Consider the following 13,378-nt stretch of genomic DNA (forward strand, 5'->3'; position numbering starts at 1 on the left):
ATACCTGCTCTGTGACAAAGAAATAAGTAGAAATTACGTAACTCTAGATCGGTTAAAGTTACTCTCCCTCTCTTTTTTTTTACCCCATCCCCCCCCGTTAATTTATATAAGAGTTTTATATATAGTATCCCTTTCATTGTAACGACGAGCAAACCCCGAGACAATTGATACCACATTGCATGCCACAGTTGCCAATGTGCTTGGCGAACATAATCCTTTTCCAGCTCGGACTCCTTCTCCCTGGCTTTTTCCCGGGAAGTGAGGAACATGAGGAGGAGCCGGCAGAGAGGGACGTGTGTGCTGACGGCGGTGTTGCCGGCCCAATGAGCTGTCTCCACATGCGGCGGCTGGAGGTAGCACCGCTCGTCAGGCCCCTGATAAACGCGCTGCTGCCGGAGCCCGCCCGCTCTCTCACACTCACTCACTCTCTCTGCCGCCGCCGCCGCCGCAGCCCAGCCACTGCGGCTCCTCTATCTCTCTCTCTTTCTCTCTCGGCATAACCTGCCACACCAGGAACCCCCCTCCCCCTCCTCTATCTATCTATCCATCCATCCCACCCCGCATCACATCACAGAAAGAAGACCAGAACGCTGATCACCCGATACATTGTATCGCTCAGAGGCAACGCATCAAAAAAGAGATACATTCTCAGTGTAACAAAAAAAAGAAACGTTTTTGTTTTGCTACACGAGATTGAATTCCACCCCCCCTCCTCCTCGCTTCTCCCGCTTCACAGTGTGTGCCGGTTTGTTTCTCGTGTGAGGGAAGAAGATCTTTTATTTCCACCTCATTTGTCCTTCCTCTACCTTCCTCCTTCCTCTCCCCCCTCCACCCCCCTCCACTCCACCAGCACCACCTCCTCCTCCTCCTTCCCCTCTCCGGAGCAGTTGAAGGAAGGAAACCTGGAGTGACACCATGGAGAATGCACACACAAAGACCGTGGATGAAGTTTTAGCCCATTTTAACGCCAACGAGACGACGGGTCTGAGCCTGGAGCAAGTGAAGAAACACAAGGAGAGATGGGGACCTAATGGTATGTGTGCATCCCGCCGCAGCGCTTCCCTCCATGCGTCGGATGTAGTTCGTCTTTCTCCCGTTTGCATTTTTCTTTTTTTTTGTGTGTGCGTGTTGCATCGCGGCCTTGTTGCAATGTGTGAAGCCGGCATCTCTCTCTGTACGTGAGGCCGGCCGGCCGGCAGAACATGGCTGACTCTGACTCGCCGCCGTGACTGGGTTTTGTAAATTGAATGGAAGTCACATTTTGTGTCTTTGGCAGCGGGATGGAGCAAACATCTAAAATGTCTTTTAATTAAAACAAAATGGGGGATGACACAGCTTTCCCCGGGCATTAGAAACCAAAACCACACTCGACCGCCAATTTTGCTCACATAAGCATTGTAATTATATTCGGGTAATATGTGATAATAAAGAATGTAATGATTCCAGTTTAATTATATTAATGCCCTCCTCCTTAAAGGCGATCTGCATCACTGCGCCCAACAATGACCACTCTTTTTGTCACAAGCGTGACTTTGTGCCCTTGTGCATAAGTCCAATGATGTTGCACGTTTTAATAGATATTTCTTCTTTCTCGCATATTCCATGGCGGCGCCACTCGTTTACAGAACTACCGGCGGAAGAAGGTACAGTAGATGGCAGTAATTTTTAAAAGACCATTAATTTTTCATTGTGCAATCGAGTTTTCTTTAATGTTGAACTGGCATTTTTTTCCTCTCTCTGCAGGCAAATCGTTATGGGAGCTGGTGATGGAACAATTTGAAGATTTGTTGGTCAGAATTCTACTCCTGGCAGCTTGTATATCATTTGTGAGTACTTAAACAAATTGCATCTCACTGTCCCACGTACTCCCACCTGGTGTTATTTGTACGGTTCCTATATTTAGGAAATTCGGCCCTGTGAGCTGAATGCAAATTAATCTACAGCCTATTGCACAGTAACGATGCATGGAATGGTGTGTGGAATTTTCAGCCAGTCTGTCTTGATAAAAGAAAGGTGACAATTGCAGCTTTCTGACGGGGACAAGACTGATGTCTGCAAGGATGGTACATTTCTTCTGACCAAATTTGGCCAATGACCTTCATAGGGACATGTGTGGTATCTGTTCTCTCCTTGACTTTTACGGTTTATAGCACGCAAGTTAAAATGGTTTTGGGTCGGCATGACAATAATAGAAAACAATGTTCAGTCCTGGATTGGGTTACAGTACTTAATGCAGTGGCTGTTCTTGTTGTAATGGTTACCGAATGGCAGACAGAAATAAATGTTCTAGACACGTGTGAGTACCAAATGTTCTGCTAAATTGAGTTTTAATTGAAGTAGTTATCAGTTGCTACTTTAAGATGCAAAGCACAATCTTCCTGAGGTGTTTACGTACATGTACTAATAGCATTGTTTCATTTTATAAAAAGAGAATGAAATACAACATCTTGCTGCACACTTTGTTTCGCTTAAGATCTCTTATTTCTGCACGTCATCAAACGTTTGTAGAAAAATTAGCTTGAATACTTTTATCTTGAGTGTAGAGTACATTGATTTAAGTATACTTCACACTGTAGTAATACTTCCATCTATAAACAACCTTTAAAGGATATGGTTAAAGCAGGGTTGGTGTGTATAATTTCCAAGTCCCCAAGTTGAATTGGTTGCCTTGCTTTAGTCCAATGATGTGGATACTGATTAATTGTCTATTTTAGTTAATGCTCAAAAACCAGATAGAAAAGTTCAACACATTAAGCTCTTGTTGGGTTGATTTAAATTATGACTGATAAATGGAGTTTCTAAATTTTGAGATGTGTTTACTGAGAATAATTCTGACCAATGGCATAATATTCATTAATTTAAACTAAGGAATTTGGCTTGTACATAAGGACTGTCAGTCAAATGACCATTGAATGAGATAACATGTAACTGAGGGATAAGGTCCTTTGGACAGTAATGGTGCAGGAAACGGTCAGAGCACAATGGGCTCTAAACACAAATTAACGAACAATTGTTTACTTTTACATAAACAGAGATGGACGCTGCATGCTATACAGCTTGCTGTATCGTAGATAGGTTTATGGAGGCTAATGCAATGTGGAAGATTTTCTAAATGCCACAGAAGCTATAAAAGTTAGAGTGAGGGTGTCATGTTGAAGTGCTAATAAGCACAAGAAACGTATTGAGAACCAGACATTGTGTAAATCGAAGTTCATGCTGGGGTGGGGCAGTTATGTTGCAGATTGGACTTTCAACTGGGAATGGTTTTAGGTTGCACTTTCTAATACTGGGCGGATCTTGCCATTCCTGGATCTTCACATTCCTGGATTTTCTAGGGAAAAAAGAAAAGTTGGAGAGGAAGACCTCACTATTGCTCTCACGCCTCCCCATTTATTTCCGTTTTCTTTCCTTCTAGGTATCCTGCATGAGCATTTACAAAGTGCCCATCCATTGATCACTATTTTTACATCTCCTTTTTTACATAGAACATAGTACAGGAACTGGCCATTCGGCCCACAATGTCAGTCTAACATCCTGGGTGTTTGCACGTGGTCTATCTCCCGGTTCCCTGCCTGTTCATACATCTGTCTAAATGCCTTTAAACTTTGCAGTTGCTTTAATCACCACTTAGGCATCGCTCCTGCACATTCTAGCTATCTACCACACTCTATGCTTAAAAAAAACCCCAAACTTGCATGGCATAATCTCCTTTAAACTTAATAATCTCCCCTCTTAATCTAAACCTCTGCTCCCTAGTATTTGACATTTCCACTCTGGGTAGCTATGTCTATCTATCCAATCTTTGCTTCTTGGAATTGTCTCATAAACATTTCATAATTGCAGTACAAAATCCGGAACAGCCCTTGTGGGACAAATGCTGGAAGAACTCGGGGTGGGAAGTTGGCAGAGGGTTGGAGTAGAGGGTTTACCGTTGTGGAAGAGAATGGGCTGGGCTTTGTCAAGATGTTGACTTTAGTCTATACCAGCACTCTAAGCATTCCCATTGATTCAATCTTCCATCGTCCTCCCCCGCCCCACCAACTCCCTTTTCTGTCTCATGTCCATCAACTCATCCAATTCTCCCCCCAGCTTCGTAACAACGTATTTTCAGTAATTAATTTAATCTTAAAATCAAGACTCTGTAGTATGGGAAGAAATCTGATTACCCAGAGGAAACCCAGGTTGTCACTGGGCGAATGTGTAACAATGTGGATGAAGCCCAAAGTTGAGATTATGCCAGGTCACTGGGACTGTGCAGTAGTGGCACTAATGTTCATAAGTTCTCGGAGCTGAATTAGGCCGTTCGGCCCATCAGGCCTACTCTGCCATTCAATCATGGCTGATCTATATTTCCCTCTCAACCCCATTCTCCTGCCTTCACCCCATAAACCCTGATACCCTGACCAATCAAGAATCTGTCTTCTCCACCTTAAAAAATATCCATTGACTTGGCCTCACTTGAATTCCACAGATTTACCACCACAATGTTTTACCACTGCCACCCAATTAGCCCGATAGAACATTTAACTACAGTACTCACCAGAACTGAGCTGTTTGTGCATTTTGTCTAAATCTAGAATTTGCACAGAGGGTACCTTGGCTTTGATTTCAAACTTCGGCTAATTGTAGACTTTCACTCTCAATCCAGTTAAGACCAACTAATGTTGGAATATGCTTGTGGTATGATTGTTGTCTGTGGTATTCATCCAATGAGAACAACGATTGCAGCCTTCTGAAAATAGTCATGGTGAAGGCTGTTGGTGAGGGGAGGGGGGGGGAAAGATTTCTCAGAAAACATCTATTAATGGAATATCCTGTTGCCTTCAAATCCAAATAGAGAAAGATTAACTATCTGAATTTATAAAAGAGGTAATGCAGTTGTGGTTTTGGTCTTAAATGGTTGCATGAAGCTGAACAAAGTCAAGACTTTAATCACCTGAATAAAAGAGCGAGACAAAGGAAGATTTTAAAGTCGTAGAACAATTTTTTTTAAAGCTTTCTTATGAAAACCCATGCCGATCATGTTGGAAGGTTAACAGGAACAAAAGATATTCAACTCAATGGAAAATTATTGAAGAACAAAGTATATGATTTAGTTGTAACATAGTCGTTGAGACGTGGACTATTTGTAAGAACTATTTTCAAATAAGGGTAGCACACAAGATCACTTTTGCATTATCCTTGATGTTCCACAGCTTAACAATCAGATATTCACCCACCAGCCATCGGCATCATCATTGATTGCAAACTCTTTGGATCAACTACAGAAATGATGTGGCCACTAAAGCACACACAAAGTGCTGGCGTAACTCAGCAGGTCAGGCAGCATCTCTGGAGGACATTTATAGGTGACGTCTCAGCTCAAGAGACTTCTTTAGACTGATTGTAGCTGGAAAAGAGATGGAGCAGGAGAAACCCAAAACATCACCTATCCATGTCCTCCGGAGAGACTGTCTGATCCACTGAGTTAATTCAGAACTTTGTCTATTGGCGAACTGACATCTGCAGTTCCTTGTGTCTACACGTGGCTACATCTGGCAGCTCCTTGTATCGACAACGGCTTGGTGTTCCTCAGCAAGGGACTTGTATCTTGACAGCCTGAATATTTCCATTTTTAGTTGAGAGATACAGTGCGGAAATGAGTCCTTCAGCTCAGAGTCCATGAATCTCCGGCACACTAGTTCAATGTTATCCCACGCTCGCATCCTACACACCAGGGGCAATTTACAGAAGCCAATTAAATTAAAAAACCTTTGCAGCTTTAGAATGTGGGAGGAAACCGGTGCACCCAGATAAAACCTATGCAGTCACAGGGAGAACAAACAAACTCCGCAGCGACAGCACCTGTTGTCAGGATGAAACCTGGGTCTTTAGTGCTGCGAGGCAGAAAATCTATAAGAAAATTGATGGATTAGTGCATCATTTGCATTTGCTTGTATTAGTTCAGCATCAACACCTCAAGAGGATCAATGCCATCTAGTTCAATCCCCATCAACCATCTATAGAACCATCTCTGGTGATGAGGCTGCAGTGAGCACTGCCTACCAAATCCGCTAGTATTTGCCTGGGTCGCCGTAACAGGACCTCCCAGGCCCACAACCAACAAGCACAAGGACTATGGGAACACCACACCTGCACATTCCCCACCAAGTTGAATACCATCCTCACTTGGAAGTTTATACTAGTCTCACATTGCAGCTGGTGCTAAATGCAGGGACTTCCTACTAGCGAGCCTTTTAAGTATTATCTTCTGCAGGTGGATCACAGAAGTATAAGATATTGGCTTACCACTACTTTCTGAAGGACTGTTAGTGATGGGTATTATGTTTACGGTGTCGACAATGCCTATTTCCTGAAAATAAACTTCCATCCAACATTTATGAAATAATTGTGTTTCTTTGCAATTCTATGGCTCTTCAGAAAACATCTACTAACATTTATTTAATTCTTAATGGTCCTTCCAGAAGCTAGGGTACAGTCTAATTCACCTCGATTCAATTGAGGACATTGGAACTTATTGTGCTACAATGCTGAGAACCATATTCTACACACTGTATCTTCTCCTTTGCTCTATTCTGGATAGATTATGTTGATGTATAGTATTATTTGAATGAATAGCATGCAAAACAAAGCTTTCACTATACCCTGGTATACGGGACAATAATTAACCTAAACCAATTGTATCACTCTTTGAAAGCATGTTTTAACGTGTATTTTAATTCTCCGACCTGTCACTAGTGTTCCTCTCTCTCTTTCTCCCGCCCACTCTTCCTCTGTGCTGCTTGCTCCCAGTAGACCAATGTTATGTACCTCTTCACTCTGTTTATGCTCTGTTATTTGTGCTGAAATTGTTTACCTGACTCTTATTGTTGCTTATAGATTACAGAATGCTAGTATCTTTTTTAGGATTTGCAGTTTTCTTTGACGATTCTGACTTCAATTGTTGGCAGTGACTACCATTATTAGGTTGTGCATTGCAGTTCTGGTATTAATTGTGTCTTGTGCGCGGCTACTACTGTCTGATGTTGGAGCTCTGGGCAAAAATGAGTCCATTGGTATCTTTTTGATGTCATTATTGCAGTTTTGTATTCTTACCTGTGAATATCGATGCACATTGGTTGAACTTTGCTTTCCTATATCGAATAGGAGTAAAAGGCTTTGAGATCATCCGTCGGTGATGCTTCAAAAATTTCTTAATAAACATTTATATAACAATTATATCTCAACGTGAGAGATTTAACTGCTATTCAATGATTATAATCAATAATGATCCTAAATAGCAATTAGCTTCTTCCTTCCTGGTGGTTTTTGATCAGAATACTTCCCACCTGAGGAATTTATCTTTGGACCTGCAATCAAAATTTGGCCAAATAAACCCAGAGAAACTGCAGTGTTTTTCAAACTAATATTGCGACTACAGCAAATGCAACTGGGATTTTGGAGAATAACTGGAGCCCTGATGGGAGTAATGGGAAAGTTGAAAATAAACCAAATTAGATGTTCTAACACTTTTCATTTCAAATTATGTTAAAGCTCCCCAACAACAGATTATCATTAAAGCACCCCAACAACTGAAGAACACTAGATATTAATAGTGGGAGGTTTGTTGGAAATGATAGGAATTGCAATGGAATGAAAAGTTCAAGTCTTTTCAAATGTGATGTAATTCTGTCTTTCAGTCTAAAGAAAACTGCCCCATCTGACGTTGACTCGCGTAGAGATGTTTGACCTGGGGTTAAACTAATCTATTATTTCCATAACTAAAACACATTCGTTCAAATTTGAATAGTTGTCAGATAATCTCTTATGTTGAGATCCAGGAAGAACGTGATCGGTTGGAGTATGACAAAATAATTTTTGCTGCATCGTTACAATATTTGTTTTTCAACTGTTTCAGCCCAAAAGGAACATTACAATGTTTGCAAATTTCTAATTTGTTTTTGAAGTTGCACAGACTTGTTTTGCAGTATAGTATCTATTGTGGTCAATCTGATGATGGGTTCCAGTGCCTCAAGGCGCATGGGGAAGCATGCTAATTTAGTGACTTTTATAAGATCCGACCTAAATTGCAGACAAAATATGATAAAAATGAACTGCAGATGCTGGTTTATACTGAACATAGTCTAAAGAATGTTCCAACCCAAAACGTCACCTATCCATTTACTACAGAGATGCTGCCTGACCTGAGTTGCTCCAGCCACTTGTGTCTATCTTTCAAAAATTGTAGACGATAGATAGAGATATTGCTTTCGAAAAGCAATATTTACCTTTGTGTTAACAGCAGGAACTTGCAAACGTGCGTAGAACATGCTTGCTTCTTGGGGTGGGGTTGATGGAAGCGAGGTCACTTTTTTATACATGGTAAATGGAGGTCTGCTGCAGAAACGGACAAGTCCTGGACCTTTGAGTGAGCTTGTGTGGCAAACCAAGAGAGAGGACAGAGACCTCAACAGCAGTTTGGTCCAATGCAGCCAAGGTTTGATGTTGTGGTTTAGGCAGGCCCTCATCGAGACCTTTCAGTTTCTATCAGTTAATGATTAAGGGATATTGGTAGAGATCTGGTAGCATTAATGGGAAGAAAGGTGAAAACACTGTTTAAAGAATTCTCAAAATTGACTTTTTATATTGATATATGGAGAAATAACTACATCCCTGGTTTGTTCACTGCATTTATATGGATGTCATAAATCCATATTGAAGTTGCTGCAAAAAAAAAAAAAGTGCTGGAGTAACTCAACGGGTCAGGCAGCATTTCTGGAGAACATGGATAGGTGGATAGGGCACCTAACCACGTTCTCCAGAGATATTACCTGAGCTGTTGAGTTACTCTGGCACTTTGTCTTTTTTTCAGTAAACCTGCATTTGCAGTTTAGTTTAGAGATACTGTGCGGAAACAGACCCTTTGGCTCACCGAGTCCGCAACGGCCATCGATTCCCATACACTAGCACTATCCTTCTCACTAGGGACAATTCACAATCTTTACCAAAGCCAATTAACCTACAAACCTGTGTTTGGAGGAAACCGGAGCACCCTGGGAAATCCCACACTGTCACACGGAGAACGTACAAACTCTGTACAGACAGCACCCATAGTCGGGATCGAACGCGGGTCTCTGGCGCTGTAAGGCAACAACTCCACCGCTGTCCCACCGTGCTGCCCAGTTCTTTGTGTCTACTCTTCAATTTGTTGCACCTGTTGGCTAGAGATGGGTGAAGAAAAGCTGCAACCTGAAGTATGGCTCGATGCTTATGAAGATTATTCATCTTTTATTCCTCAAGGATTATCTGTAATCTTTTAACATTCTTAACCTTCTTGTTTGTGCACTTTGTGTGTGGTTATTTCTGTTCAGGGTTTAATATTTTTAAGCTATCTTTTTCTAGCTGTACCTGGTTAATGTAATATAACTAGTTGTCAAATTACAATACACTCAAAGCACTTATGTAGCAGTTGTTGGTCTCAGGCCTGGATCCCATCCAAACGACACTTTGCTAGAACTGCCAGGCTGTAATTCTTAATTCCTCTCTACATCTACATGTGAAGATAAAAGTATGCACTAATATCCTTGGAGCAAAAATGAACTGTTGGAGGAATCCAGTGGGTCAGGCAGTGTCTTTAGTATGAAATGGAAAGGCAACGTTGTGGACAAATGTCACCCCCATCCACTTTTCTCCACAGATGCTGCTGGTATCTGAGGTACTGAGTTTCTCCAGCAGTCTATTTTTTTTTTTTTTTGCCCAAGTTTCCAGCATCTGCAGTGTCTTGTATCTCCACTGTCTTTGCCCAGGAGTTTACTTTCAAGTAGAAGTGGCAAATCTGTACCTAGAGTTGAGTTTAGTTTATCGTCACATGTACCAAGGTACAGTGAAAAGTCTTTGTTGCTTGCTAACCAGTCAACGGAAAGGCAATATAAGAATTTTATCTGGATAAATTGACGTGCAAGGTGACACATTTAACCCTGTTTCATATACATTGGTGGTTCTTTAAATGTCCTATACGTTGTTGTTTTTTCCTGGTGCTTTGGGTTGTTGCCTTTTATGGTATTAAATCATCCAACATAATTTAAAACACTTCAGTTTGTATTTGAGAGAGATCCTTACTCTGGATGTGTAACTTTAATCAGAAGTGTCAACATGCAATAAAGCAGCCATAGGTTCTGCAGTGTTGACATTGCAGTGTTTTAAGGTGCTTCATAGGTTTTCCTGTGCTTTTGTAATCTCCCCCTATCTATTTCATTGACTTTAGGTAATTTCAAACTCAGCAGCCCATAATATAATTTGAACCAAAACACGATACTGGAGTAATGCCCCTGTCCCGCTTAGGAAACCTGAACGGAAACCTCTGGAGACTTTGCACCCCACCCAAGGTTTCCAGAGGTTTTTGTCAGTCTCCCTACCTGCTTCCACTACCTGCAATCTCCGGCAACCACCTGCAACCTCCGGGAACCGCACGGAAGCCTTGGGTGAGGTGCAAAGTCTCCAGAGGTTTCCGTTCAGGTTTCCTAAGTGGGAGGGGCATTACTGAGCAAGTCGGGCAGCATCTGTGGAGGGAATAGATGGGCAACATTTTGCATTGGAGACCTTCTTCAGACAGTTTTAATTTGTACTCTTATCATTTTTGACTCTCCGTTAAGCACTTTGTTAGTTTTAAGTTTCTCATGCTTATTTTTAAATTCCTTTTTAATCTTGCCCTTCCCCAACACTTTAATCTTTTCCAGTGCTGCAATTCTTGAGATTTCTGCTTGTAATTATGTCTCCTACTCTCTTTATGGCTCTGTATAATTTTGTTTTTGTTGGATGCTAGTGAGAAGTTGTTATTGGTATTTTGAAGGTACAATGAAGGTTACTGGTAGTAAATGTGCGGCACAGTGGCGCAGCTGTATAGTTGCTGCCTTACAGCACCAGAGACCTCGGTTTGATCCCGACTACGGGTGCTGTCTGTGCAGAGTCTGCACGTTCTCCCTGTGACTGTGGGTTTTCTCCAGGTTTCCTCCTACATTCTAAAGATGTACAGGTTTGTGGGTTAATTGGCTCCTGTTAAAAAAATGGCCCCTGGTCTGTAGGGTATAACAAGTGTGCAAGGTGATTGCTGGTCGGAGCGGACTCAGTGGGCCGAAGGTCCCGTTTCCACTGTGTATTTCAAAAATGGTTGTTGGTTAACTCTTTGGAGAGGACAATCCCACGTATTGCCACACACAAATCTAACGATGTAAATGTGAAAATATGTTTTTATTGATTAATATGTACATGTTAATCGGGTGTTACCCTGGAATGTGTTAATGGTTTATTGAACACTGAAGTTTAGTTTTGGGTGGGTGGCTGAACTGTACACAAAAATGAGTTTCACTGAACATCAGTACAGGTGATAATAAAGTACCATCGAACCATTGAGATGACATGTATATCTATTCATTGGAAAACAAATTGGTTTAGACTTTATCTCAATTTAGATATGGTGAATCCTGAAAGAAATTGTGATTTACCATATTCCCCGGAAGACGCACCCCCATTTTGAGTTGTTAAATTTTGAACAAAGGCTGAAGGGTTTGGTTCAGTCCAGGGGTCGCAACCTTTTTTGCATAGGGGCCAGGACCCATGTTTGTGAGCGGGCCACATCTATCGCCATTGTTAATAAATTGAGGTAATAATACATACTAACTAAATTAGTACTTAGTAATAATACATACTAATAATACATAGTTTTCACATGTTTTTAAATTGGTTTTCTGCAGTTTCCAGATCTCCTGCGAGGCCTGGGACTGGCTGCAGTTCCCAGGTAGCCTGCGTGCCCTGGGACTGGCTGCAGTTCCCAGGTAGCCTGCATGCCCCGGGACTGGCTGCAGTTCCGCTATCTGGTCCCGGTGGCCGCTCACAGCCACCCGAGCTACTGAGTGAGTTGCTGGCATGATCCGCGCCCCCTCCTTCTCAATGCTCCTGCCTTCCCCGCAACTTTACCCCCGGCGGCCCAGCCATGCCGACCCGGGCCAGACTCCCCACGCGCTGCGGAAGGAACTCTTCTCTCCCCCCACCCCCCCAAGCGGTGCTGTCATATTACAGCCGCTGTACTGAGGGATAGCAAAGTCTATCTTTCTTGGCTAACAATCTAACCTTCGGCCTACAAGACGCAGGTACATTTTCGGGCCTTATTTTAGGGTAAAAAAATAGCGTCGTCTTTGCCGGGAAATATGGTAATAAAAAAATTCTGTTTGCGCTTAATGACAAATGTCATATAAATCACATCAGAAATGTGACAGAGCAGTCAAAATGAAGTGTCATCAAATGAAAGTTGAAATATGGAGGTATCCATCGCTGGTCATTTTAGTACTTTTTTTTAGGAAACAATGCCAAATTTCTGTTCTGCAGCTTCATCTGAGATGGAGTCCTGATTTCAAAGTTAGATAAAAAGTGGTAGAAAATGTTTAAATAGGCTGCATTCCTGGAGAATAAATCGTGCAGTATAAACTCTCCTTCCTTGCATCCACCTATTACTTGTGTAGGAAGGAACTGCAGATGCTGGTTTAAACCAAAGATAGACACAAAATGCTGGAGTAACTCAGCGGGACAGGTAGCATTTCTGGAGAGAAGGAATGGGTGACGTTTCAGGTCTCTCAAGAGATACTGCCTGTCCTGCTGAGTAACTCCAGCATTTTGTGTCTGTCTTCTCTTTGACACTCACACACCACACCACCACACACCCACGCATACACCACACATACACCACACAACACAATCAGTCGGAAGAAGGGTCCCGACCCGAAACGTCACCTATCCATGTCCCTCACACATGCTGCCCATGGAGGCTACTCCAGCACTCTGTTTTAATTTGTAAACCAACATCTGCATTTCCTTGTGATTATACAGTATTAGTAGTTTGCTTTAACTCGCTTTTTTTCTTTTGATTCCACACTGAACTGCTGGATACTCCCAACGTGTGGGCTTAGAGCTGGTGCAGTCTTTGTTCAGTTGCATGTTATTTGCTCTCTAGGTATATTGAGCCACGTATACCTGTGCAGGTCTCCTCCTTTTCCTTCCTATCTCATTGGTTAAATTATTCATGGGGTGATTCATCAAATTTTTTTTTCCTCCCTGGAGAGATTTGTCTGATGCAGTAAGATTACGATTGGTCGGCAAATTCGTCTTCTCCAGCAGTATTCCAGCCTGGTGATTGCTTTTCAACAAAGTTGTAAAGGGCCTGTCCCACTTGGACATCATTTACACAACATCATCTACGTGTGACGTGCACGTGATGCGCGCGTGGTGCGTGGTGACGTAGGCAGTGGCGCGGCGCCCCAGGATTTTGGAATGTACAAAATCTTTGCGCGCAATTGACACCCAAGTGGGACAGTCCCTTAATCTCACACTTTTTGTCTTTTCATCTCTG

The 13,378-nt window shown here is 42.3% G+C and overlaps 1 protein-coding gene across 2 annotated transcripts in view; it reads left to right on the plus strand.

The window, feature by feature from the left end:
* Positions 1-432: 432 nt before the first annotated feature.
* LOC129709409 (sarcoplasmic/endoplasmic reticulum calcium ATPase 2) overlaps positions 433-13,378 on the plus strand; it is a 102,037-nt gene continuing 89,091 nt past the window's right edge. For both annotated transcript variants that reach the window (XR_008725506.1, XM_055655765.1), the window contains exons 1-3: positions 433-1,033; positions 1,626-1,643; positions 1,744-1,826. Coding sequence is in view for 1 of the 2 variants with exons in the window: in XM_055655765.1 (XP_055511740.1) it covers positions 916-1,033; positions 1,626-1,643; positions 1,744-1,826 (219 nt within the window). In the remaining variant the exon portion in view is untranslated. The remainder of the gene's footprint in view (positions 1,034-1,625; positions 1,644-1,743; positions 1,827-13,378) is intronic.

The sequence above is a fragment of the Leucoraja erinacea genome, chromosome 25 (genome assembly GCF_028641065.1).
Source record: "Leucoraja erinacea ecotype New England chromosome 25, Leri_hhj_1, whole genome shotgun sequence".
NCBI classification, from domain to species: domain Eukaryota; kingdom Metazoa; phylum Chordata; class Chondrichthyes; order Rajiformes; family Rajidae; genus Leucoraja; species Leucoraja erinaceus.